This window comes from Callorhinus ursinus, unplaced genomic scaffold (assembly GCF_003265705.2).
Source record: "Callorhinus ursinus isolate GAN/ISIS: 27379988/994484 unplaced genomic scaffold, GSC_fseal_2.0 scaffold112, whole genome shotgun sequence".
Lineage (NCBI taxonomy): Eukaryota > Metazoa > Chordata > Mammalia > Carnivora > Otariidae > Callorhinus > Callorhinus ursinus.
Window position 1 is genome coordinate 1,154,971 of NW_027397174.1, and position 27,609 is coordinate 1,182,579.

Here is a 27,609-nt window from a genome sequence, read left to right on the forward strand (position 1 = left end):
CTATAGGCTTCATTAGGGTGAGAACAATTTCTTAATTTCCTTAATATTCATATTTACTGTTCATTGAGCACTTACTATATGCCAGATACATGATAAAACTTTCAAATGCAAGACCTTATTCAATCTATAGGAAATAGCACAATTCTGTGATGTGGGGACTATTGTTACCTTCATTTTATAGATGAATGGAGGAAACTGGTTCAGAGAGGTGAATTGAGATGTCCAAAGTCAGATAGCTCATAAATTTAGGAGCAAAAATTTGAACCCTGATCTGTTTGATACAAATCTAGTTAGTTCAGTACTTGGCACATAGTTGATGTGCAATAAATACCTGTTGAAAAAATGGGTGAATGAATATATCAGTAAATCTATCCTCTTCTGCAGATAAAACTACAGCATAGCTTTAATGTTTTTCATGATCTTGATAAGCTCAAGTCAATATTAAGAGTAAAGAAGATGTTTGAACCATAAAAGAGAAGAATTTACATAGGCAAATCTCTTGACTCTAGAAATTCTGATTAGGAAGAGAACTGGATTTGTTTAGAAATTATATATACACACACACACACACATATGTATGTATGTATATGTGTGTGTATACACCATACATACCCACCCATCAACAAAAGAGTTTGGAGCACCTTTGACACATACATACACATATGAGCATGCAGACCCACACAACCATATATACTTTTAATCTCATGCTTTCTTTTGTTTTCTTAATCCTCCTGAGAGGGTGTAAATAATAGAATGTCAGAGCTAGAAGGGACCTTAGCAATTACCTAATCAAATCTTCTCATGTAAATGTAGAAATTGAGGCACTAGAGGGAAAGTAAATTACAAAGGTCACACAAGGAGTTAGAGTAAGATTAAGAATCTCAGTTTCGTGACTCACACAGGTTTGTTTTACTCTGAACTGTCACCATTTACCATCTCATTTTTATAGATGGGGTAAGCAAGGCATCCTAAGAATGTTGATGATCAAGCTCTTGCTACTTGTCCATTGAAGCAGGACTTGAAATCAGATCTCTTTTATTTTAAATATGAGGCTTGTTTTCATGCAAGTGCTTCTGTTTGGATGCCCAAAAGGAAGACTCATTCCTACTTAATTAGTGGACTGAGGATAATTTACAGAAAACTTTGTCCTTCACTTTAAGAGAAAATGTCCAAAGCTGCTTTCTTTTCAGAAGACTGGCAGTCCTAAGGAGGCTGCATGAAGGCAGGGATTCTGTCTTCCTTATTGAATCCACAATATCTAGTACAACAGAAGGCACAAAAAAATTTTTGTTGATTGAATCCACAATACCTAGTACAACAGAAGGCACAAAAAATTTTTTGTTGATTATATGGCATACTAAAGGCAAAAAGGGAAAGTAAGTTGGGTAATGGTTTCCCAATGGATGATGGATGGATAATCATTATTGGTGCTGAAAAAGTGGGAATGAATGTGGCTAAGAGGTGGGAGAAACCCTGAAACAAAGGAGAAGCTCTATCTGATAGAAGCTGCAATCACTCAGCAAGGGCTGAGTGGTTTGGTAGGACTGTGATCGGCAGAGATATTTAAATAAGGCCTCCTTAAAATTGTTACTTTCCAACCCACCCCCATTGCCCTTTAAATTTTGTTTCAGTCATTACCCAGGGACCGGATACAGAGATTCCTATGGGGAGTTCTAATGGGTCGATTCAATTTCAACTGGATGACGCCACTTAGCTAAGCATTAAGAGCTACAGCTCCGGGAAAGCAAACGACACAGAGAGAGGGAGAGAAAGAAATTATAACAAGGAGCAATAAATCCCTTTCTTCCCATCCTCCCCTATAATCCATTCACAAGACCTTCAGAAATCATCTACATTCACAAAACAGCCAGCTAGCTGAGCTGAACACACTGCAATTTCACTCCCCTCCCCCCGTCTCTGCAGATTATATACCAACACACCCTGAGCTATATAAATAATCACACACTAGCGGTATCTATTGCTCTGTTGAGATACCCCTGTGTCTACAACTGCAGTTTCTGCTGCTTCGGTTCATCCGTCAGATTGGAGGAGACAGAGGCGGAGGCGGAGGCGGAGGCAAAAGAGAAAGAGGGGGAGGAGGTAAAGAAGGAAGAAGGGGAGGAGGGAAGGGGGAGGGAAGAGGAGGGGAAGGAAAAGGCTGAAGGAGGAGGGGGAAAAGAAAGAGGAGGAGGAGGAGAAGGGGAGGAGAAAGAGGCGGAGGAGGAGGGGGAGGAGAAATAGAAGAAGGAGGAGGAGAAAGAGGAGGAGGAGATGAACAACTTACCCTGCTGAGCTTTCTTTGGGGAATACGTGCATCAAGATTTAGATCTGCATGTAAAATCTATACAAAGTATCTGCCACTACAGGTCTGACTCTCCTCCCCACCCCACCCCCCGCACCACCGTTTTTTTTTTTTTTTTCTTTCCGTTTTCTCTGCTGTGTCAGAAAGACCGACACAGAACTATCTCTGTTTCTGGCTCCACTGCCAGTGAAGGAGTTTTCATTCAGACTTTCCGAAGAGAGGTGGAGAAACCTAAAGACTCAGGAGAAGAAGAGGTCTTTTGAACCAAATGGGGCATTAGTTCTTCTGCTTTCCTCAGCATGGATAAACCTTTTCCTCAAGGTAAGCCATAGAGATTAGCTCTTAAAGACCCTAGAATTCTTTCTATGCAATGCATAGATTGCCATTCATTCCGGCCATCGTGTGTGTGTGTGTGTGTGTGTGTGTGTGGGCGCGCGCGCGCATGTGTGTGCGCGCGCGCGTGCGCATGTGTGTGCACGCGTACAAGAGCAAACGCATGGGTAAAATAAAATGAAAACCACTTAAATTTGATTTAAATGAATCAGCTTTTGCAGAAAACTATCCGTATTGGAAATTTATAAATCAAAATGGAACTTCAAAATAACCCTTTTGTAGCCAAATGTCAATTTAATTTTTAGCTTGTTGACCTTTAAACGCATTTTGGTTCTTGCCTAAGCCCCTTATAGCGCAGCCTAACCACCCAAGCTGAGGACGTAGGGAGAGCCCGTGCTGAGGCCAGTCTGGCTGCCCAGCGGGCATCCTGTCAGCGTGGGGCTAGTCTGCTATTGGCTCACAAGTCTGGGCTGTGCATCGTTCAGATTTCATCACATCACCTTGCCCTGGGTAGAAATGGCGCAAGCTGACACGGCATAACCCCCTACTTACATTGAGTCAGAGCAGTGATTTAGAAATCTCTGGATCCATGCCTGGGTGTGTGTGCACATGTCTCTGTGTGGCATACGGAAATTTTGTCAAAAGTGAGAACCCGTGAGCATGTCCAGTTAGCCAATAGGCATTTGATAGAACCTAGTACAGTAGTTTACACTCCCGTCCATTCCTTCAGCTAATTATAATTAGCATTCACCTCTGCATGTTGCAAACCAAGTTGGATGAACAGAAAACAGACCTTGAACTCTTAAACAGAGAATCTATTTTGAAATGCAAACTATTGTTGCTTTTCTGGGTACATTAAAACCTCATTGTAACATAATGTGCTATTACATGAATTTGGATATACCAGGTGTTAAATCATGTTCCCAACAAGTCAGCTGCATACATACATACCGATAAGGCACAGACTAGCATTTTATCCACAAGGAAGTATTAGGCTTCTTCCCTGTACCTCTAAATAAACATGCACTAAGACTTTATTCTATGCATTTTTGTTTCTTTGTGTTCTGTTTTTAGGTCTTTCTAGCTGTGAAACAATCTAGATAGTGATCTGAGTGCCTTGGATTTGGAAGGTTTTTATTCAGAGTTGAGGAGTTGGGTAGTGAGGAATTAAAAAACCTAAAGGAAGGAGACAAATTCTTCATGAAAGACTTTTTGAGACAGAGACATGCAACCAACAAACTCAGCATAAAAAAACTTAGAGCCTCAGAACAAGAAGGGGCTTTAAAAGCCCTCCTTTAGTGCCCCTCATTCTTTAGATAAACTGAAGCTTGGGATAGAAGTCATTTGCCCACAGTCACACAATAAAGTAGTTGAGACCAGAACTTAAATTTCTTGTATCTTGTAAAAGGATATGGTGTTTAAAGAAAGATTCCTGCTTCTTAAGTGAACAACTAGCATTTTCTTCAGGATTAGAAGTGTGTGAATTCATTTGCTATTACAACTTTTCCCTGTATTGCTCATCACTAAAACACCTATATCTTTAAAAATGCAAGGTCTTAAAGCTGCTAGACTCTCTAGTTTGAAATAAACTGCTATGAGCCTTAATGAAACTATTAAAGTAATGAATACGGCTAGGGTAGCAAAGTGACAAGTTAAGAGTTAAATGTGGTGAGAACCTGGCAGCTCCAGCAAGATGTATGTGGTAGGAGGGAGGCCCAGTCAGTGGCTGAGAGGTTAGTAATGTAAACTATATACAACTTGGTATTTGTAAGGGGGGAGTGCTTTGATAGAGATGCAAATGCTTTTGCACAGAGAGGGATTTTTGGAGAGCAGACTTTGGAACAGTAGAACTAAGAAAACATATAAAGCCATAGCAGAAATTCCCCCTATGTTTGCTTTCAGTTATTCTGAGAAGGAGTGTATATAACAGCAGAGCACAGAAAAAAGTAACACACCCCAGAGCTGTTACACAGTAAGGTACAAAACAGCATTGAACCCATGGGAATGGGAGAAAACAGGAGCCAAGCTCTCCTTCTCTCCCACTCCCTTCTTTGAAATTGAGGTTGAGTCATATTGTATCAGAAAGGATTTACCAGAGAAATCAGAACTGTCTAAGGGTGTTAGCCTAGTAGGGCTTTAGATAAGGAAGTTTTCAACTTTAGTCTCAACATGGCAGATTTTAGGTTCCAGGGAGTAAATACATTTTCCTTTCATTAACGAACAACATTTCTTGCATAGATTTAGCTCTCTAGTCCCTAAGTTGGCATAAGAAAAGAAATTTCTGTTTAGGTTGAACAGAAAATTTCAGGGCTACAGAAAAACTGTTGAGAAAGCTAGGAGCACCTGGCCAGAGGAACTGAGATGGGAGTGGGTTTACAATGCATCATTCATTACTGCAGAGGCACTACGTGACAGAAATCACTAGATCCCACCAATGTGCAGCCAAGAGTTGTAATCACCTTGGCTCCTATTTAATAATATGTGATATGCATATTCTCTCTCTCATTTAATCGAATATGGAACTGACCAACAGCACAGTTTCTTAACTGTTTTTGCTCACAATGAATGGCCCTTTAATGAGTGGATTTCTGAATCATAAACATGCAGTAGCAGTTTTTCATCTCATCTACGTGCTGGAGCAGCCTCTTGCCTATTTGCTTCTCAGTTACCTTTCCCTCCAGTATCTGTTTCAGTTCATCCTGTTTGCCAGATTGGATCAGCAAACAGTTTATTGTCATTCAATACTGTTTTATCCTTCTCTAGACTCTGATTTTGCCCAGGTCCTCCTTCCCACTGTATTGCAGATTTTCCACAGTCCATTCTAATAAAAGATTTTGCAGGTCAGGAGTTCATCCTGTTAAACCCCTTGTAAACAAGACAGTAGTACCTCATCATCCCAGACCGATGCCCGAAGCTTCCTTTAATTATCCAACCAAGCAGCTCAACTCTTCAGTCTCACAGCAATCTAATCAATATCCAGATATACCTTCTCAACTTAAGCACCATATACCCTTCTGCTGCCAAGACAAGATCCCCTTTGAACATGGTTCTGAGTCATTTCTATTATGACCTAGATTCCTCCAAGCTTAGCTTTTCAACCTTCTGGGCATGTCCCTGAGATACCTAGTGATATCTTTGGAATCCCACAGGATTATCTTTTGTAACTTTGAGACCTTGTATGCCTTCCTTTGAGTTATTGATTCTTGGAATTTCCAATATGTTTTGAATCTAATTTCCTTTGGGAAATCAATTAGTCTAAAATGCATCCAGTGTGTTTGTTACTGTTCTTATAGTATAAAGGACACAAAGGGTGCCATGCATTCTTTATCTGATCAATGGGGAATAAATCCATTTCTTATAAATTTGTCAAAAGACTCTTCCTGATGCAAAATTTCTACATGCACATACCCTGCAAGTCAGCTCAACAATGTGTCTTTATTTTTTTTAAGATTTTATTTATTTATTTATTTGTCAGAGAGAGAGATTGAGCACAAGCAGGGGGAGCGGCAGGCAGAGGAAGAAGCAGGCTCCTGGCTGAGCAAGGAGCCCCATGTGGGGCTCTCTGGGATCTTGACCTGAGCCAAAGGCAGACCTTTAACCGGCTGAGCCACCCAGATGCCCCGTGTCTTTGTTTATTTAGGTGTTCGAATGAAAACTACTTTTTCCTTTCCAGTGCTGAGATTGTGAATCTTAGCAAAGTACAGTAAAGGTAGATGTGGGAGGTTTCAGGGGCCTGAGTCCAAGTAAATAAAAGAGACATAAATTTTGCTTTTGAATGCTGAAATGAAAAAGGGCATGTTCCTTAGTTCACCCTCAAGGATTGAAGATATAGAAGGTGTAGATGAAGAGAATTTTTTGTCAAATTGCGTAGTTATAGAATTATAGAACAATTGGCAAGGTCCTTCAAAATCACCTAGTTTACTCCTCTTATTATATAGATAGTGAAATTGAGGCCCACACAAAGCAAGTAATTTGACGAAAGTTTCATAGATATTCGAGCCTTAGAATGTCCATAGTGTTTATTTGCGTTCTCTTGTGCTGCATTAAGTAACACCAAAACAACCAGCTAAAAAGTGAAATTATAGTCAGACTGGTTCTTTTCTGTGATGTGCCAGAAAAGTTATTTTTAACCAAATTAAATCTTCTTTTCAAAAAGCGAACAGATGTAAATTCAACTAAACAGGTTTGCATGGGGATATAGCCTCAAAAGGCAATGAGTCTGGTCATATTATTAGCCACTGAGTCCTTTATGAACGGCATCCTTATTTTTCCTGTTATTGAGCTTTGGGCACATTTCAGTGTCATGTTTGCTTGCTTATGGAAACCTAATCAAGCACTATCCTCTCTCACTTGTTCATTTCTATTACTCATTCAAGCTTTGCATTCCATACAGTAGTGTGAGTAATCCATCTATTTTGAGGAGGCCTGAAATATGATGGATTTCAAATATATATTTATTCGTGCTAGTGTTTCCTAGGTCCTAATGCCTCCAGAATGACTCTTGGATTTGTGCTTATGTTTTCTTGTGTACACTTCTTTGGCCATTCAGTCTTCCAGGTGGTGCAATACAGTGATCTACTGTTTGTACAATATTTTCCTCATAGTCACCATTATCAGTATTAGGCTCCATCAAATCCTTCGGGGAATGACCACCCAGCTCTTCCTGATTGTGGTATGACGGAGACATAAGCATGTGCTTTCTAGATATTCAACTTGGTTTAAATAGGTACAGTTACAGGTGGTATTTCAAGAAATTCAGGGATCATCTTATATGGTTCCCCCATCCCCATTGTTACTCACACATATATAAAAGTTTGATTCTGGAGCCACACTACCACTTAGAAAGAATTATCTCCTCAATAAGTTAAAGTAGACTAAAGGTGAGGAGAACTGCAAGATGATTAGTCCTGACTTCCATCCGCTTTGGGGAAGTTTTTTTCCTTTTATTCTACAGAGAGCCTGATTTTTGCTCTCTGTGTCTCTGCCATATCACTACCATTATTGCATCTTGCCTGCCTGTATTCATTGAATCAAGCAATTCCTTGCTCATCTGTTTATTATGCTTATCAGAAATTTTACTGAAAGGAGAATATTTATATACCATCAATCAAAAATATATATATATGTACATGTGCATATATGTCTCACACACATACACATGCAACTTCTCATGGAAGACCTTTGAGTCTTTTTCTTTTACATTAGCATTACTTCCAGATGTAGCCTTTGCATTTGAAATTAGCTTCCATTTTTATTAGAATTTTGATGCTCAAGGCTTAGATTCCTCTGTTGGCAACCATCTGAATGAGCCAGCTTCTCCTGTGACCCTAGTCATATGATGAAATACAAGAGGAATCAATGATGTGAACTTTGCTCCCAGAGTGCTTTATAGTCTGGATGCGTTGACCAGATTTGCCTGTAAAGAAGTGGGTAAGGTCAATTACAGAATGAAGGTGTAACATGAGGACTACCCTAAAGTAACTGAAGGTAGTGGTAGAGATAGGGCCTGAGCCTTGTTAGTTCCCTGCAAAGTAGTCATACCTCTGTCGTCTCACGTATTGTTTCTGTTTCTTCTCTCCTAGGATTTTCTGATGTGCCCTAAGGTCCATGTAACTACAAGGGCTATTTATCACCACAAGTGCCACCCTGACCCAAAACCACTCAGAACTTAAGAATCAAGGCAAAATGGATGCCGCAGTGACAGATGATTTCCAACAAATTCTCCCTATCGAACAACTGCGCTCTACTCATGCTAGCAATGATTATGTGGAACGGCCTCCAGTCCCCTGTAAACAAGCCCTCTCCAGCCCTTCCCTTATAGTGCAAACCCACAAATCTGATTGGTCGCTGGCTACCATGCCTACTGCTCTTCCCCGCAGTCTCAGCCAGTGCCATCAGTTGCAGCCCTTGCCTCAGCATCTGAGCCAATCTAGCATTGCCAGCTCAATGTCCCATAGCACCACTGCCTCTGATCAAAGGCTCTTGGCCAGCATTACGCCCTCACCTTCAGGCCAGTCCATCATCCGAACCCAGCCTGGAGCAGGGGCCCACCCAAAGGCTGATGGTGCTCTGAAGGGAGAAGCTGAGCAATCTGCAGTTCACCCCAGTGAGCACCTCTTCATTTGCGAGGAGTGTGGGCGCTGCAAATGCGTCCTCTGCACGGCAGCTCGTCCTCTCCCCTCCTGCTGGCTGTGCAACCAGCGTTGCCTTTGCTCTGCTGAGAGCCTCCTCGATTACGGCACTTGTCTCTGCTGTGTTAAGGGCCTCTTCTACCACTGCTCCACTGATGATGAAGACAACTGCGCTGATGAGCCCTGCTCCTGTGGGCCTAGCTCTTGCTTTGTCCGCTGGGCAGCCATGAGTCTCATCTCCCTCTTCCTGCCTTGTCTGTGCTGCTACCTGCCCACCCGTGGATGCCTCCATCTGTGCCAGCAGGGCTACGATAGCCTCAGGCGACCAGGCTGCCGCTGTAAGAGGCACACCAACACTGTGTGCAGAAAAATCTCTTCTGGTAGTGCACCATTCCCCAAGGCCCAGGAAAAGTCTGTATGACCTTCCCACCAAATGGATCCAGAGCTTTCTCCTTCTAACTCCCGTTAGTAGAGTGTAGGCCTCGTCTTTGAAAAGGGGGAGAAGGAGGAAAGCAGCCAAAGTTCAGGCCTCACCAGTTTTGCTCCTGCAGTGTCAGGGGAATGGCCAAGTACATCCTGGTGCAGGATGCCTTGTTCTTTCTCACAGTATCTATCCCACTCCTCTTCCACCTTTTTACACCTTTGCCAGTTTAGCCCTGTGGCTGTCATGGCAACTTCAGGTGATATACAGGCATGAGATTTGGACACTGAGGACTGACAGAGCCAGCAACGTGGAGGTTTAGGGGTTTCCCAGCAGAGTGCCTCTTGATGCAGGCTCTGAGCGTCACTCTACTTTCCACAGTGCCTTTGGAAACTTTCTTCTAAGATGGTTTTCACAGGTCCACGTGGAGCAGTGTTCAATGTTCCAGGGAATCTGACCCCTTCTCCCTCTACTGCCCTTCTCGCCGTTAGCCTTTTTCTCCCTCTCTCCTCTGCTTCTTTGGTCCTTCCCCCTTCATTCCCACCCTATTTGTAATTTTCCTCTCTTTTCTTTCTCTCTCCCTTCCTTCCACTCCTTCCCTCTCTCTCTTTCTGGCTAACCCATTCTCTACTTGTATCTCTCTCTTGTTTGATCTGTCTCTGTCTCTCTTTGCCTGTCCTTCTTTCTCTACTATGTCCAAAAGTGCTGTTTTTCCATAGGTGTTTCCTTTGACGCCAAACTTTGCTATGCTACACTATTTACTAAATTTTATTAAGGGAAATGGATTACTGTAATGAACTGATCACTAGCAATAGTCTATATCCTGACGTGTGTGTGTGTGCACTCATAACCACACTCACCTGTTCATGAGCATATGAGGCAAAAATTATCTTACATTTCCAGGTTTAACTAGTTGGAGTTTTACTCCCTTTCCCAATAATCAACCTATAGTGCTGACAGATTCCACTAGCATGCGGAGTAGGGTAGTAAATCAGGATGCTCATAACTTTGTATGTCTGACCCAAGTGCCAAAGGCAGACGTGCTTTATAGCTAAACGAACAAAACAAGGGATACTACAGAGGTCTGTTCTCTCTTAGAAGCTAACTGCCCTGAGACTGCATGGCTCAGGCCTTAATTATGGACATAAAAAGTCATAAAACTTTAGAGCTGGAAGGAATCTTAATTGTTAATCTAGTTCAATGCCCTTATTTTGCAGATGGGAAAACTGAGGCCTGGAGATAGGAAGGGATTTTCCCAAGGCCACACACTGAGTTCATAGCAGGGTTGGGACTGGAATATAAGCCTTCTGACTCCTAGTTCAGTATTCTCTAGCCTACATCACATTAGGTCATGGGACTTTTCTCTTAGGACTCTATTAACAGTGACAGAAAGCCATTGCCATTCTATTTTTCTGGAACCATGCCAAGTTAGTGTGGTGGTCTTTATGCAGTGCATGGTGGGTAGCTGAATTAACTACCAGGTGTTGAGGCTGCCACCAGTGGACATCACCTTTGGCTCTGTCACCTGTAGAAGCTCAAGTGTGGAAAACAAAACAAAACAAAAACAAGGAACCCTTAACCAAGCTGTATCTTCGCCTTCTCTTTGCTACACATGTTGTGCTCACTCCTGGCTTTGTCTGCAATGGCAATTGCCCGAGAACCTAAATTTCAGCAACAGTGGAAAACTGAGATGAAAGACATATGAAGCAGAGGACTGACTTCTCTTTTAAAAATATACCAAGAGCCTGTGTTATGAATCCACTTCAATGGGAAAAGGCTGCAGTGGGGATGGCAGGCTCTTAAAGACAGCTGTTAAAAGACACAAGAATTAGATCCAGTTTCCCTCTGTAAGTGAATCCAAAATTCACTAAGGAATTCAGAAATTGAGGGCACTTGCTTGAAATCAAGGTGCTCCAACTTAGTTTAAGACTTCCAGACTCTAACTTTATATATCATCTCTTTTAAAGCGTGCATGGATGTGTATTGCAGAGTGGAGAGGTGGGGAGAAATGTATAGTCATACACAGGGGGAAGAAGAAGGGAACATCCACATCCCTTTGTTGGATATATACCATAGAAATATGTGCCACTTACTTTTTGTTGGTTCTGATTCTTCCTGAAGTGTACTGACATTTGGGCTGCCCACAGCCCCATGCTTTCACTTTCACCTCCTCTTCTAGAATTGCTTTGCTCTATTTTTGTATATACAAATATGTTATGATGATTATTAATAATGTTAATGATATTGCTGCAAATGGTGCCATATATAAGGTTTGGCTTCTTGGAACATTATAAACCCAAACCAATACCTGTAACCTCTTAAGTTGCTTTCAGATCCTTCCATTTTAAGTAACTTCTTAAAATCTTACAAGTCTGCCTGATTGAACTTTGACTTATCTACTCCTAAAAGCCGTGCCCAGTTCTCTGGGTCCGGCTGGATGGTGATGAGTAGCAACACACACTTCTCCCCGCTTTTGCCTGAAATTTGCTTAGAGCTGAGATATATAAGGATTCTATGACACTAGTGCATTGTTCCTGGAGCTAAAGTTATTCTATGGATGTTTGTTTATTAGTTTCAGGGCCCAAAACAACACAAGTCCCTCTTCCTTGATATCCCAAATCCTGCAGTCCTTACTCAGGCAAATTGTGCACTGCCAGAGGGGCCCTGGGCTCTGCCATACACCCAGAAGAGCTCTTCTCAGTGTATTTCTAAATGGCCTTACACTTGGTAGAAGAAACTGAAGGGTTACTCAAATGCAATTGCAGTCTGCAATCTGCTGCTGAGTCAGGGCTTTCACTTGTGTCCAAGTTGGCCTGATACGGGCTGCATCTGGTTTACGTATAGATGGGTCCTGTTGGGGTATGTGTACAGATGTGTGAGTGTGCATATGTACCCTTCTGTGAAATTTTATATATATATATATATATATACACACACACACATATATACATATATGTGTGTATGTGTGTGTGTGTGTAAATATATATATTCACACATCTCTATATATTTTAATGTATTGCACATGTATATTTAAAATATATATGAAAGAACTCTAAATCCTGCAGAAAGCCTCTGTTTTCATTATTTTTCTACCTTGTGTCATGTACTGTATAAACAGGAATATTTAGAGGGTGTTTCCTGCTTAGCATTTTTTTGCAGTTAAGTCATCTGTTGCCCCCTACTTCTACTACTTTCCATATATTGGTTCCCTGATACATTTCACATGGCTTAGTCAAGAGTTTTCCTTTGATTCCAGCCCATCTTTCCTCATCACGATGGCTATAATAAATATAGTGAACATTTATATAGTGCTTACTATGTGCTAAGCACTATTTTAAACACATTGCCTATATTAGCTCATTTCATTCTCATATTAACTTTAAGATGTAGGTACAGTTGCCATTGCCATTTTACATATGAGAAAACTGAAGCACAGAGAGGTTACTTGACTTGCCAAAAGTAACAAGCTTGTAAGTGAAGGAGCTAATATTTGAACCTAGGCTGTCTGAGTCCAAAGTCCAGGCTCCCGAGTTAGGTATAGAAGTCTGGAATATAATGTAAACCCTTCTGGTATAACAAGCCTCAAACAGTGAATAGTCCTTTGCCTAAGTCCAGTTTATCTGTAGCTTAAGAGTAGAAACAAACATGCTCCTATGTTAGGAGTGAAGCATTAGTTATAGACATCATATATTAGCTGTCATGGCTCCCAAGATGGTGGCATTACAAACTTCTCCACTACTCCCTTTGAAAACATGTTTGCAGCCAGTTGCCACTTCTCTGACAGTTTACAGTGCAGAACTAGTAGAGAAATATCTTCACTGTGTAGGAGAAGGTAAGAGTTAAGAGTGTAACCTTTTCTTTATAGGCCCAGGAAAACTGATTTGTTTCTGCAGAAAATAGAACTAAAACTATTTTTAAGAATTTGAGATCAGTTGGAACTGTTAACATTTAAGTTCATTGATTATACTGAGTGTATTCTTCTGATTCAAATGTAAGCAATCCACTGATGGGTATTGTTCAGTATAAGTTCTTACCTTTTCCCATCACCTCCTTCATACTGGCAATTCTTTATATCCTGATATTATTTCAGAGCCAGAAAGAATCTCTTAAAGAGCATCTATTCCAACATCAACATTGTATAGTTGGAGAAAAAGATGCACAGAGAGGGAATATGACCTGTCCAAAGTCACATAGTTCTGAATTTGGGTGGAATTATGATTTATTTCCAGATATCTGAGTTTCTTAGAAAATAGAACTTGAAGCAAAAGCTTATGTGCAATCTCAAGGAAGTAAGAGTAAGGAGAAAGAGTAGTGAAGTAGGGAAGGAAGGAGAGCAAACATAAAGGAATGTATCATTGTGTTGGCCACAATCTGTTTCATGACAAACTAATTTCTCAATTTCTTATGACAGGCCATATTGCATCTCCATATAGCTCATCTGGGGGAAGAATGGAGAAGAATTTACCTCCTGCCTACTATCTCATTAGTCAAATACTTTCCCTGTGGAGTATTAACTCCCCTATACTTCTGGGCAGTACATGTGTGGATGCCCAAGCATGTACCTTGGCATCTCACACCTCAGAAGCAAGGGGTAACATAGTGGCTCCACTACACACAACAAGGCAAGTATGTGGATATAGGGAGACATATGAACTTGAGAACCTATGTATTCTTTGATTTGCTTTGAAGGGCTTCCTTCTGCATGGAAATGAAGTCCCTGGTTCAACTAGAGGAGTAACAAAGTCTCAAAATATCCTTCTTCTTATCATAAAAGGAAACTTTATCTTACTGAACTCTTCAAAAAGCATGTCTAATCCAATGCATGTACATGAATGCCCTTATAATCATTTAGGCTTCATCAGCATAATAGCAGGAAAACTGGTCAAGTTAATAAATTCAGGAAAAAATGGCTAAGCAAGTTATTTTGCAACATAAAAATAAAACATTCTGTTGGTCAACTGAATCTTTTTCTATTTCAGCCACTGATTATGATGATATCACATAGACACATTCTAAGTGCTATACTATCATTTGTTCTCATAAACAATAGTTCCCTGTACCCTATAGACCATTCTTACATGAAGTCAAGGCATCCAGTCAATAAAAATATCCCATTGGTATGGTTTCATATCTATGGGCAATGTCATAAAAGCATTGAATGCATCCCACTGATTTAATTCTTGCCTTTTTCATGTAAAAAAAGATAACCATAGGAAAATTCTGAAAAATTTTCCAGGTAAATAATGAAATCATGCTATCACTACAAACAATACAGCAAAACTCTCCTTCAATGACATCTACTTTACTGAGTCCAGTGGTTATTTCTCAGTTCTCATGTACCTGAGTTACTAGCACCAAATGACATAGTTGTTCATTCTGTCCTCCTAAAAATGCTTTTATCACTTGGCTTCCAGGATACCACATTCTTCTTGTTTTCCTCCTACTTCACTGTCTGCTCTTCCTCTGTATTCTCTGCTGGACCCCCTCACTTTCTTCACCTCTTCATATTCAAGTATCCCAGCAATTGTTCTTTGAAATATGCTCTTTGGGTACCATTTCCATGATGAGTTTCAAAATTATACCTCCAGCCTGGACTACTTTCTTAAACTTCCCACTCATATATCCAACTGCCTATTTCACATCTCTACTCTGATATCTAGTAGGAATTTCAAACATAACATGTTCAAACAAAGCTCTTAATCTTTCTTTCCTCAAACCTGACCTTTGCAGCATTTCCTATCTTCTTTAATGCCAATTCCAAATTTCTAGTTGCTCAGATAAAAAACTGTACTTACCCACTAGGCATTTTATTAGTTACAAATGTAGCTAAAATTCTGAACCTCCAAATCCTCAATTAGCATTTTACTCTGATGATTTAGCATATGGTCATTAGTATCCTTTTGAACCTTTGGCCTAAGGTTTGATAAGACTAAAATCCTTGGTCCTTTTATCCTAATTTACGCCCACATCCTTATCTTGACCCTCAAATTGATCAACACACTACAAGTGTTGCTGCTTTCAAAGGCCAGAATGACAAGACACACAGCCCTCAAGGGAAGACATCTTGAGAACGACACCACTCATTGTTTTGGGATCTTGAGATCACAATCAAAGCTATATACGTTACTCCCAAATGTATTTACTGGCCAGTCTCCTAGAAAAGTAGGAATCTTGACCCACAAGTTGTCATTCTCCAACCATTTAGGCAATGCTTTTGACTATACCATATAATTGTCATGTTTCTGATGGTAAAAGCCACAGATGACAAAGACCTGAAAGTCCCCAAATCCTTTAGGAACTAACAAACACTGCTGATGCAGGTTACTAAGGAAAGAAAACAGAGATAGTCACTCAGGCAAACACACTAGTTTTATTAATATAGGGCTTTAACCTCAAGTCACCTGTATGTTTTCCTACTGTGACAAGATGAGGTGAACTATACAAGCATTCTGAAGGTTCATTTTGAACATATGTTCCAAGGCTTAAACTAAAGGGACACTGAATGACTCACTTGGCCTTTTTCTCTTAGGTCCATGCTTTAATCTTAGCCTTCAAAGTCTTACCACTCTGATGACAAAAACAAAACAAGAAACAAACAAACAAAAAACTGAAAAGGAAATCCAAGGAAAAGAATATTAATTTTTATAATATCAGAGAATAGTTGGTAACAATTTTACTCTGTGAAAGGGACTTTTCCAATGGGAGTGAAGGCCTTCCAAGTAGAAGTCTCCAGCTATATTAATACATGAGTTATATTAAAGGAAAGAAAGAAAAAGTAGTGAGGAGTAATACTAAATGTGGGTTGAGAAATGTTTTTAAAACGTTAAGAAAATGAACCATATGAAAGAAAAAAGCTCTGTGATCAGTTTGTTTCTCTCACCTAAAACTCCATTTCACCAGCTTCTTGAACTCCTTTTTGTCTTTGACCTTTATCATCACTCTTCTTTCTTTTTCAAACTCCTATAGCATATCTGCTGGAATGATTCATGTGTGTGTGTGTTTGTGTGTGTGTGAGAGAGAGAGAGAGAGAGAAAGAGAGAGAGAGAGATGTGGATGGAACCTTGAACTCTCCCCTAGAGGTTCAAAGTTAAGAGTATGCCCACTAATACTCAGCCTTTCAAACTCCCTTCTAGGACATGTCCCAGAGTACCTGGATCTTACACTAAATGTCGAGGTTTCTTTCCTTCAGAAATACCAGACTGGATTTGTGGCTTTCCCTGGATTGGTTTCTTCTCAGTCAACGTGATGTTGTGGAAATCACAGTACCCTGAGACCAATTAAATCAAAATCTTTGGAGGTAGGGTTGAAGAATGGATTTTTTTTAAGCTCCTGGGTGATTATAATATGCAAACAGGGTTGAGAAAGCCTAATCACTTCATTCTACAAATGCAGATACTGAAGCTCAGAGAGGGGAAGTCACTTAATCATAACCACACAGTGAGTTACAAACAAAGTTAGGAGTTATAAAAACCCAGGTCTCCTGACTCTTAGGCCAGAGGTCTTATCTTCATACTACACTGCTTCTCTTTCTCTCCTGTACTTTCTGGACCTTTGTTTTTCTCATTTGTAAAATGAAGATAATAAATCCTAGAGATTTTGTGAGAGTCATTAAAACAGACACATTTCAAATGCACAAGGTTCTGCACAAATATGGAAGAATGTTATAGTTGAGGGAATTAATATACAACACATATGTGAAGCTGAGTCTATAAAATAACACAATTAAAGTAGTTTCCTATTTTATTTTATTTTTTAAAAGATATTTATATAATGTAATTGAATAACAGAACATTATTTCTGAGAGTATGTAAGATAGATATTCATGATAATGTGTGAAATAAAGCTGTAAAACTAAAGTACAAAAAGAGTCTGGTATAATCTAATGGAATTTTTACCATCCACCATGATAGAGAATTATGCACATTAGATTTAGAAGTAACCAAAGGCGTATTTTATTAAATATATATTACTGGGAGTAGTCTTTCCTCCTAATGTATACTTAAGTCTCTGAAATAGATGGCAGGCCACATTTTACTGTTGGGCAAAGTCACTGCTCATATGTGACATACCCTCTTGCTTTCCTATTTTAATCAGTCAATTATTTGGGTATTGTGTATTGTGTCTACCTAATAATGTATATCAAGAAGGACCCCTTGTGTGGGTTGTGTGTACCTTTAACCTTAACTTGGTGTCAGTGACAAGAAATTCAGAGTTGATGAGAGAGGTCAATCTTTTCTTTTTCTTTCCCTCACTGCAATTGGAATTTAAAAAAATATAAAAGTAATGAGATATCTGGGCTTCTTATAGTCAGTCAACTACAACATGGCCTTAGGCCTGAACTAGCCCAGGGTTTCTATGGGACTTGTAGATTCCATTCCTGAGGACTGTTAGGGGTTTGGAGGGAAGGGATTTAAAAAAAAAAAAGTGTCTCTTCTGAAAGGCAGAAAGCATGGAAAGGCAAAGGGAGGGCTTCCAATTAGGAGGAGCTACTGTTAAAAAAGCAAGACGGGAGGGAAGAGGTTTTCTGATTTGGCTGATCTGAGGAAGTAGATTATTTGGCAGTCTAGTATCCCCAGAATGATCTGTAACCACAAGGAACACGTTTTCTGAATTCCAGGGCCCCAGAACAGAATTCTAGATCCATTCTTGTTTTATCCATCCCAGATATTAGGAATTTCCAGAGGGGGCCACTTCTATTCCCCTAGGAGTCATACATCTGGCTACTTGTTTATTTGGTAAAAATGGAATTCTGTACCATTTATAAAATGGACCTCTTGTGTCTTCCTTATTTTGAAAGTATAATGCACATTCCTAATTCATCATTCATTTTTGTCAATGATTTTTAAGTATTTATTTGAAAGTTATTTTTAAATACAAAAATATGTTTATTTAACAAAGCTCTCCTTCATCCTTTTATTTCAGCCATCCTAATAAATTAAAAGCAAGCCATGATTAAAGTAGGTATTTCTATATGTCACATTACAAACTAGTTTTAAAAATCTACTTAGTAGGGATGCCTGGGTGGCTCAGTCGGTTAAAAGTCTGCCTTCTGCTCAGGTCATGATCTCAGGGTCCTGAGATCGAGTCCCACATCAGGCTTCCCTGCTTGGCAGGGAGCCTGCATCTCCTTCTCCCTCTCCCTCTGTTTCTCTCTCTCTTTCTCAAATAAAATAAAAAAAATCTTTAAAAAAATCTACTGAGTATATATATATCATCATTTCATCTTGAAATGCCTCCTTTTTAAGGGGGAGGCAGAGAGACAAGGAATTTGAAAGAATCAAGAGGTCTAAAAATATAGTGATAGGTGCTTATAATCCAGACCTGCCTCAGGCAGGGGTTACCTTTCAGGTAATTAAGAGATGATGACCTATGCTTAGGAAAACTTGGGTTGTTAGAAGCCATGTTTCAGGGGTCTATGATTTCCTAGAAAATATGACCCAAGAAGCTCCTTGCTAATAGCTACACTGCTGATGAAGTGCTTGTATTTTGCCTGACAACAATTAACACAATAACTTAGGATGAGCTGCATAAAATAGCATGTGGAGAGAGTGAGAAATCAGACTGTCTCTAATTCTAAAGGAATGGTCAAATTTGGTTGTGCATTAATAGTAGGAACATTGAAATCTATTTCAAGAGAACTTCAAATAAACAGAATGGAGATTGGACCTGAGGAGAATAAAGGGTAATTACTCCATAAAAGACTAGAGCATAAGCTAAAGTACAGAAGCAACATTAAATTTAGAATCAGAAGATAAAAGTAATAACACACAAGACAGTATGAGATGAGAGAAACCAACCTTGATGAATTTCACCCAAGGAATTATAGGTTGCTCCACTCTGTGTTAGGCACCTTTGGTAGGTTACTTAGGCTTTCTGTGCGTGGTTTTGAACCCAGAAACCATGACTCTAAATATTTTGTGCTCTTAACTACTATAATCCCACTTCTTTTCAGTATGAAAATGGCTATATGAGTAGAGTCATAGGATGTCCCCATTTGCCTGGGACAGTCTCAGTTGATACCTGTTTCCCAGAATATTTAATAGTGCCTTCTTATATTCTGAGAACTTATCCTGAAATAACTTGGATATAATATGTAAGAGTATGCTTAATCAGCTAACTTTGATAAAATCATTGTATAAAAAGAGTTCTGGATACTTTCAGTGTTGGCCCATCGCTCCTATTATCCTCAAATACCATCCAAACTTGGCCTCCTCCTGCCCCTATTTTTAAAGCCCTTCTTACCCAGTTTGCATTTCCTGGTCCATCATAGCACTTTTGACCTTTTTTCTCCCTAGCACACTTGCTTTAAAAAAAATCGAAACCTAAGTTCATTAAAACCACTTGTTCCACATTTTCATCTAAATAGAGGAATGTGGTTGGAGAAAAATACACAACCACAAACTTCAAGTGAGCCCACAGTACCACCAGACATTTCTATTTTATTTCTCTCTTCAGTTTATTTTCCAAATTTCAGAAAGGTTATCTCATACTTCTCTCATCACAGGTTGAATAACCCCACCTCTTTCATACCTCCACTCTGTCTATGACGTTGCCACATATCATTGAGAAAATAGAGGCATTCTCTCCTGAACCTTCTCCAGCCAGGCTTTTTGAACCAGTCCTCCACTGAAATGGCTTTTATTGATGTCACCAATGATTCTACCTTTCTAAATCCAATGGCAAATTCTCAGTCTTCATCTTACTCAACTTGTCAGCAGCACTTGTCCCAGCTGATCATGCCCTCTATCCTAACTTACATTCCCCCAAAAGCCTAGCAGAGTCTGAGATAAGGACTTGCATGCAGTTAGTTTATTTGAGGAGCTGACTCAGGAAACAGGAAAGGGGACCGAGAAGAATGAATCAGGAAAGGAGGTACCATCAATTCAAGGGTATGTTATTAATCTGTTTACCACTGTAGGCAACTGTGAATTATTCCCACTGAGGACTCCCTTTGGAACTGTATAGATGAGCTTTAGAATTCTCCATCAGACATAAAAGAGAGGAGTGTTTATCCATCATATTTTATCTCCCATTGACAAAGGGTAATTTGAGAGAGTATTAACTCACTGGCACTTGTAGGTTTGTTCATGAACTAGAATCACTGAGCAGGCCTCTGCAGGTGTTCTACCTGGTGATAGCAGAGAAGCCCCAAGGCAGGAAGAAATAGTATAAGAAACAGCTGAATGAGGTAGTATCAAGTTACCCCTGCATACAGCTGCTACAGCAATGTCCTGAGAAAGGTGGTCCAGGAGCATGTGACGTGGGGCATAAAAGATGTTCAACACACCCTCCTTCTTGAAATATATTCTTTACCTGTCATCCCGCAATGACACTCTCCTAGTCTTCTTCCTGACTCAATGATCTCTCCTTTTCCAAGTCCTTTTATGGTTCTTCTTCATCTCTCTGAACTCTAAATATTAGAGTGCCAAAACTTTCAGTTCTTAATCTTCTTCTCTTCTCTATCTACACTCACTTTCTTGGTGATCTCATCTAGTCTCCTGCATTTAAGCACCATTTTTATATACTCACAACTCTCAAATTTATATCTCTAGCCCCGACCTCTCCCCTTAATTCCAGACTGTTTTCTTAAAATCTCCACTTAAAAGTTTAATAATAATATAAAACAACATATTTAGGTGATAAATGATTTCTATACTCTTGAAAATTGCTTCTCTCTCAGTTTCCCCCATCTCAGTAAATTATGACTCCATTCTTCCAATGACTCAAGCCAACCATTTTGAGATATCCTTGACTCCTACCTTTTTCTCATATCAATTGTCCAACAAATCCTGTTAGCTCTATCCTCAAAATAAATCCAGAATTTGACCACTTCTCTCTATTATCACTGCTACTACCTGGTCTCAGCCACCCTTATCTCCTCCCTTGATAACTGCAGCAGCTCCTTGATTCTACTCTTGGCCCCTCCCCCAAAGTCTAATCCCAACAGAGAAATCAGAGTGATTGTTCTAAAACTGAAGGCTGAAGGCTGGATCTTGTCATTCTCTTGCATAAAATCCTCCAATGATCATCCCATTCACTTAGAATCAGATTCATAATTTCTATCATGGTTATAAAGCCCTACATACATGCTTTTCTCCTGATATCTATATGGCCCAGTCCCTCACTTAAATCAGGAGTCCACTCAAATCTCACTTCCTCAAGGAGGACTTCCCTGACCATCTTAAATCAGCATTGCTCACCATTCTATCCTCATTTTGCTTCATTTTACCCCCATAGGATTTCTTACTACTTCATTATATTTTATTGTTGAATGAAAAAATAAATGGATATCATGGTAGTTAAGTTGGAGCAGCCTTTCTTTTTTTATTTTTATAGGGTTCTTTTTTTATTTTTTTAAAGTTTTTATTTGAATTCCAGTTAGTTAACATACAGTGTAATATTAGTTTCTGGCGTACAACTTAGTGATTGAACACTTCCATACAACACTGGGTACTCATCACAAGTGCCCTCCTTAGTCCCCATCACCTATGTAACTCACCCCCCACCTCCCTTTGGTAACCATCAGTGTGTTCTCTAAAGTTAAGAGTCTGTTTCTTGGTTGGCCTCTCTGTTCCTTTTTTTTTCTTCCATTTGTTCATGGGTTTTGTTTCTCAAATTCCACATATGTGTGAAATCATATGTTATTTGTCTTTCTCTGACTGACTTATTTCACTTAGAATAATACTCTCTAGCTGCATCCATGTCATATTCTCTCCAGAGAATAAAACCTCAGACTTCTGTTGGTTTGAGCATAAACATGGCAACCATATTCTGGCTTAAGTAAAGAGGGAATTTGACACTATAAATACTCTTACCTGGATATTCAATTGGTCCTTCTTTTTCAATCTCTATATTTGCACCCATTTTCAGAAATACTACGAATTCTTATTTTAAGTTTTATTTTTCATTCCAGTTGGTTGACATATAGTGTAATATTAAATTCTGGTGTGCAATATAGTGATTCAACAATTCCATATAACACCCACTGCTCATCACAAGTGCCCATCTTAATCTCTATCACCTATTTCACCCATCCCCCCACCTATCTCCCCTCTGGTAATCATCAGTATATTCTCTATATTTAACTTTTTCTTGGTTGGCCCCTCTCTTTTTCCCCCTATGATCGTTTGTTTTGTTTCTTAAATTTCACATATGAGTGAAATCATATGGGTAATATTTATCAAAGGCAACAAATATTGACAAATGTGCCTGTGTGCCACACATTGCTTTATGTGTTATTCCACTGTGTTCTCTCCCAAAACTCTTCCCTTGCCCCTCTATTTTATTTCTCCACTTCTGGAACTAACACCCTAAAATTACACTGCTTCCCCCTTCAGCACTTTCTAGTGGTTGCTGTTTATTTTCCCACACATGACTTCACTTCGTTCACAATGCAGCCTAGACTCCAGGGAGATTAAGATTTGAGTATTCTCTTCATAAAAAGTGTTGGTTGAAATTGTGTGGGTGTATGATCTCTCTCTGGCAGAAAGTATACACGAGAGAAATGCAGAACACTAATAGAATCTTTCCTTTAAAGTGATGACTATCGTAATTAGAGAAAAGAAAGAGACTTCTACTGGTAAGAGTTCCAATTACTAACAAAGGCAGGTTTACTGGGCCTCTTTAAAGTATTTCTATAAATGTATGTTTCAAAACAACTACAGTATAAAAATAATAGATACCAATTTTCAAGAATCCTCTATGTTCCAAGTATAAAATCTAATTTTCATAACAACTTTACGATATAGATTTTTTATCACTATTGACAACAGATATGGAAACTGAGGCTTTGGAAAGTTAAGTGATTTGTATAAGGCAATACAGTTAACAAGATTTTTTTCTAGATTTATTGAGGTACAATTGATAAATAAAAATTGTATAATTCAATGTAGACAATGTAATGTTTTGATAGATGCATATATTGTGAAATTAGTACCACAGTCAAGCTAATTAACATAGCCATCACCTCACATAGTTTTTGTTTTTTACTTAAATTCAATTTAATTAACATATAGTGTATTATTAGTTTCAGAGGTGATTTAGTGGTTCATCAGTTGCATATAACACTCAGTGCTCGTTACATTAAGTGCCCATCACCCAGTTACCCCATCCCCCCACCTCTCCCCTTCAGTAACCCTCTGTTTGTTATAGTTAAGAGTCTCTTATGGTCTGTCTCTTTCTCTGTTTTCATCTTATTTTTCCTCCCCTTCCCCTATGTCCATCTCTTTTGTTTCTTAAATTCCACATGAGTGAAATCATATCTTTGTCTTTCTCTGACTGACTTATTTTGCTTAGCACAATACCCTCTAGTTCCATCCACATCATTGCAAATGGCAAAATGTCATTCTTTTTGACGGCTGAGTAATATTCCATTGTATAAATATACCACATCTTCTTTATCCATTCATTTGTCAGTGGACATCTGGGCTATTTCCATATTTTGGCTATTGTGGACATTGCTGCTATACATTGGGGAGCATGTGCCCCTTCAAATCAGTATGTTTGTATCCTTTGGATAAATACCTAATAGTGCAATTGTTGGGTTGTAGGGTAGTTCTATTTTTAACTTTTTGAGGAAATTCCATACTGTCTTCCAGAGTGGTTGCACAGTTTTCATTCCTACAAACAGTGTAAGAGGTTTCCACTTTTTCCACATCCTTGCCAATAGCTGTTGTTTCCTGAGCTTTTATTTTTAGCCATTCTGACTGGTAACCTCACATTGTGTGTGTGTGTGTGTGTGTGTGTGTGTGTGTGTGTGTGTGTGGTGGGAGCACTTGAGATCTAGTCTCAGCAATTTCAAGTATACAATATAGTATTAACTTACATTGTTATACATTAGAGCTCTAGAACTCATTCATACCACATAAATGAAACTTTGTACCCTTCAAACTCCCCATTTCTTCCACCTACCAGTACCTGGCAATTACCATTCTACTACCTACTTATATGAATTTGACTTTTTTATATTCCACCTATGAGATCAGGCAATATTTGTCTTTCTGTGTCTGGCTTATTGTACTTAGCATAAGGACCTCCAGATTCATCAATGTTGTCACAAATGGCAAAATTTCCTTCTTTTTAAAGGGTGACTAATATTCATATATATATATAAATTTTCTTTATCCATTAATCCACCAGTGGACACTTAGGTTGTTTCCATATCTTGGCTACTATATGAATAACACTGCAATAAACATGGGAGTGCAAATATCTCTTTGAGATACTGATTTCATTTCCTTCAGATATGTACCCAGAAGCGAGATTCCTGGATCATATGGTAGTTTCATTTTTAAATTTTTTGAGGAACCTCCATACTGTTTCCATAATGGCTGTACCAATTTACATTTCCACCAACAACATACAAAGGTTCCCAGTTCTGCACAGCTGATCAACGTTTATTATCTTTCATGATTTTGATAATGGACATTCTAACAGGTGTGAGGTGATACTTCATTGTAGTTTGATTTGTATTTTCCTGATGATTCATGATGTTAAACGCTTTTTCATATACCTTTTGGACATTTTTATGTTTTCTTTGGAGAAATGTCTATTTAGGTCCTCTGCCCATTTCTTAATCAGGTTGTTTGGGGGCTTTATTGTTTTGTTTTGTTTTGTTGCTATTGAGTAGTGAGTTCCTTATGTATTTTGGATTTTAACCCTTATCAAACGAATAGTTTGCAAATATTTTCTCCATTCCATAGGCTGTCTTTCACTCTGTTGATGGTTTCCTTTGCTGTACAGATTTTTGGTTTGATACAATCCCACTTATCTCTCTTTGCTTATGTTACTTGTGTTTTGATGTCATATACAAAAAAATCACATTAAGTTTCTGGCTTATTTGCTTGTCTGTTGCTTGCCACAACCAGTATCAAGATCTCGAGCTAGTGGTTATGTTGGCCTTTCCCGTTAGTTTGTCATTGAGGTTGTTCTTGTTTTCAACAATACCAGTCGTGGCTTTTTCTATGCCCAACTCTAACTCAGGACCACTTCTTCCAGCAGTGAAGTTGCTGGTCCTTATGACTTACCTCATCTCTGGAGAAGTACCGTGGCATGGAGTTGGAGGTGGGTATAGGAGCAGTTCCAGACTAAAATGACACAAACTTTCATCATTCTTATTGAGGTTTAGTAGTTTTTCTTGAATAGACTCTTCTCAATTTGTTTTACACGTTTGGCTAGTTTACAGATTTCTGTAATCTTAGTTTTTGAAAGTTTTGTCTAGTTTTATTGGTTTTTTTTTTTTTTTTTTTTTTAACTCCATGGCATTTATAAATTTTTTCTTTAATTTTTTTTGGAAATTTTTTTTTATTTTTTTTTTTTTTTTTTTTTTTTTTTTTTTGGTGAAGTGGACTTGCCAATGTCCTCATTCAGAATTTCTGGAAGTCCTGCCCTAGATCATTGATTTCTTTATCTTTCTTCTTTTTTAATATAATCATTGGAAGCTATAAATTTTCATATAAGTACTGCTGTATCTGTAGACCTACATCTTTTGATGTGTTGCATTTTGATTATCACTAAGTTATAAATATTTTCAATTTCTTCTTTGACTCATGGGTTATTTAGAAGGGTGTTTATTCATATCCAAATAGTTAAGGATTTTCTAGGCATCTTTTTTTCTTCAAATTTTTATTTAAATATTAGTCAACACACAGGGCAATATTGGTTTCAGGAGTAGATTTCAGTGATTCATCACTTACATACACAGTGGTGTCTTTTAACTATTTTTTTGTAATTTAATGTTGTTTGGGTCAGTGAACAATCTCTGTTTTCAATTTCTTTTAATTTATTAAGGCTTATTTTGTGACACATCATATGGTCCTTTGTGATGAATGCTTCATGTGTAGTTGAAAATAATGCGTATTTTGCTGTTTTGGGATGAAATGTTTTATAAATGTTAATTGAACCATTATTAATGTTTAGTGTTGTTCAGGTGTGACTCTTTTTGGGGTTTCTACTGAATGTCTAACATTTATCAGAGGTATTTTTACTCTGGTTGGTCAGAACTCACATAGCTCTCAGTTCTGTGTGAACTCTAGGTAGTTGTTATTTGATTTGTGTTGTGGGGGTTTTGTCATATACATGTGTGGATTGATGTTTAACCAAAGACTTATGAAGATCCCTATACAAATTTCTGGAGAGGTTTTCCTGACTAATTCTCCCCTCCTCGGTTCTCCACCCCCAAAGTTTTAAAATCCCAAGCATCCTCAAACTCAGTTCTCTGTCCTGTCAACTCAGACTGATGTGTTCTGCTTGGTATTCTCCCAGCACCATGGTCCAGAAGGTGTCTCCAAGCACAAAATCCTAATAGGGCCCACTTTATTTGTTTTCCTTGTTTTAGAGGTCACAATCCTTTGCTCTTGTTTTCCAAAGTCTGAAAACTGTCATTGCATATATATTTGTCCACCTTTTTCATTGTTTATAGTGGGAAGATAATTTCGAATGTTAAGGTTTGCGTTTGGATCTCAGACATTTTCTTTTTTCTATACTCATACCTTAGGTGATATTATCCAATCTTATTGCTTTATATAATATTTATATCTTGACACATCTCCAAAATTTATTTTTCCAGCCTGGACTTCTCTCAAATCCAGATGTATATAGTTAACTGGCATATTCACTTGAATGTTTAATGGACATCTGAAGTTTCACATATTTAAAACTAAAGTCTTGAGGAGAGAAAGGAAAGTGAGTGAGGAGCTGCCACCAGTCCTGCCGGCTGCCTGTCCCTGGACTCACTCCAAAAGATAAAAACCCTGAGAATAAAGAAGAAGCATAAATTCAAACAAGTAGCTGAGTCATATGAGGTGTTATGAGATGCTAAAAACGGGACATCTAAGACAAATACAGCAAAGAAGGATTAAGTGATGGAGGTGGAGGTGGAGGTGGAGCTCATTTTGACAATCCATTTGAGTTTGGCTTCACATTCTGTTGCTTAGATGACATCTTCAGGGAATTTTTTGGTGGAAGGGGTCTGTTTCATTAGACTTCTTCAAAGACTTATTTGAGGACTTTTTTTGGGAGTCTAAGAGGTCCCCTGTGGAAGCAGGAGCCGAGGAACAGGGTCGTTTTTCTCTGCCTCCAGTGGATTTCTGTCTTCTGGAGAGGGTTTTCGTCTTTTGAAACAGAATTTACTTCCCTCAGGTTACCAGATCATGGCATCATTTCATTCTTTTCCATGGCATTTGGTGGTAGCGGGATGGGTAACCTCAAATCTATATCAACTTCACTAAAATGGTTAATGGCAGAAAAATCACTACAAAGAGAATTATTGAGTGGTGAAGAAAGAATAGAAGTTGAAGAAAACAGCTAAGTCCTTAATGATAAATGGTAAGGAGCATCTGCTACACTTGGATAACAAGCAACTCGATGCACATATGTCTGAGGGTTACAGAAGGGAGGGAGTGGGGGATGGGGTAAGCGGGTGA

General features: G+C 38.9%; 1 protein-coding gene and 1 pseudogene across 2 annotated transcripts; both read left to right on the forward strand.

Annotated features, from left to right (window-relative positions):
* The first annotated feature begins 2,037 nt into the window (after positions 1-2,037).
* SPRY3 (sprouty RTK signaling antagonist 3) lies at positions 2,038-14,270 on the forward strand. 2 transcript variants are annotated; one of them, XM_073889658.1, is made up of 3 exons: positions 2,038-2,100; positions 2,450-2,623; positions 8,218-14,270. In XM_073889658.1, exon 3 carries the CDS (start codon positions 8,321-8,323, stop codon positions 9,185-9,187), a length of 867 nt encoding a protein of 288 aa, XP_073745759.1. In that variant the 5' UTR covers positions 2,038-2,100; positions 2,450-2,623; positions 8,218-8,320; the 3' UTR covers positions 9,188-14,270. The 2 variants fall into 2 exon arrangements, with proteins under 2 accessions (XP_073745759.1, XP_073745758.1); XM_073889657.1 differs by lacking the exon at positions 2,038-2,100 and having other exon boundaries at positions 2,261-2,623.
* LOC112816362 (dnaJ homolog subfamily B member 6-like) lies at positions 12,887-27,609 on the forward strand (annotated as a pseudogene).

Excerpts from the sequence above, each read along its gene's own strand:
- SPRY3 (XM_073889658.1), top strand. The coding sequence starts at position 8,321 with ATGGATGCCGCAGTGACAGATGATTTCCAACAAATTCTCCCTATCGAA.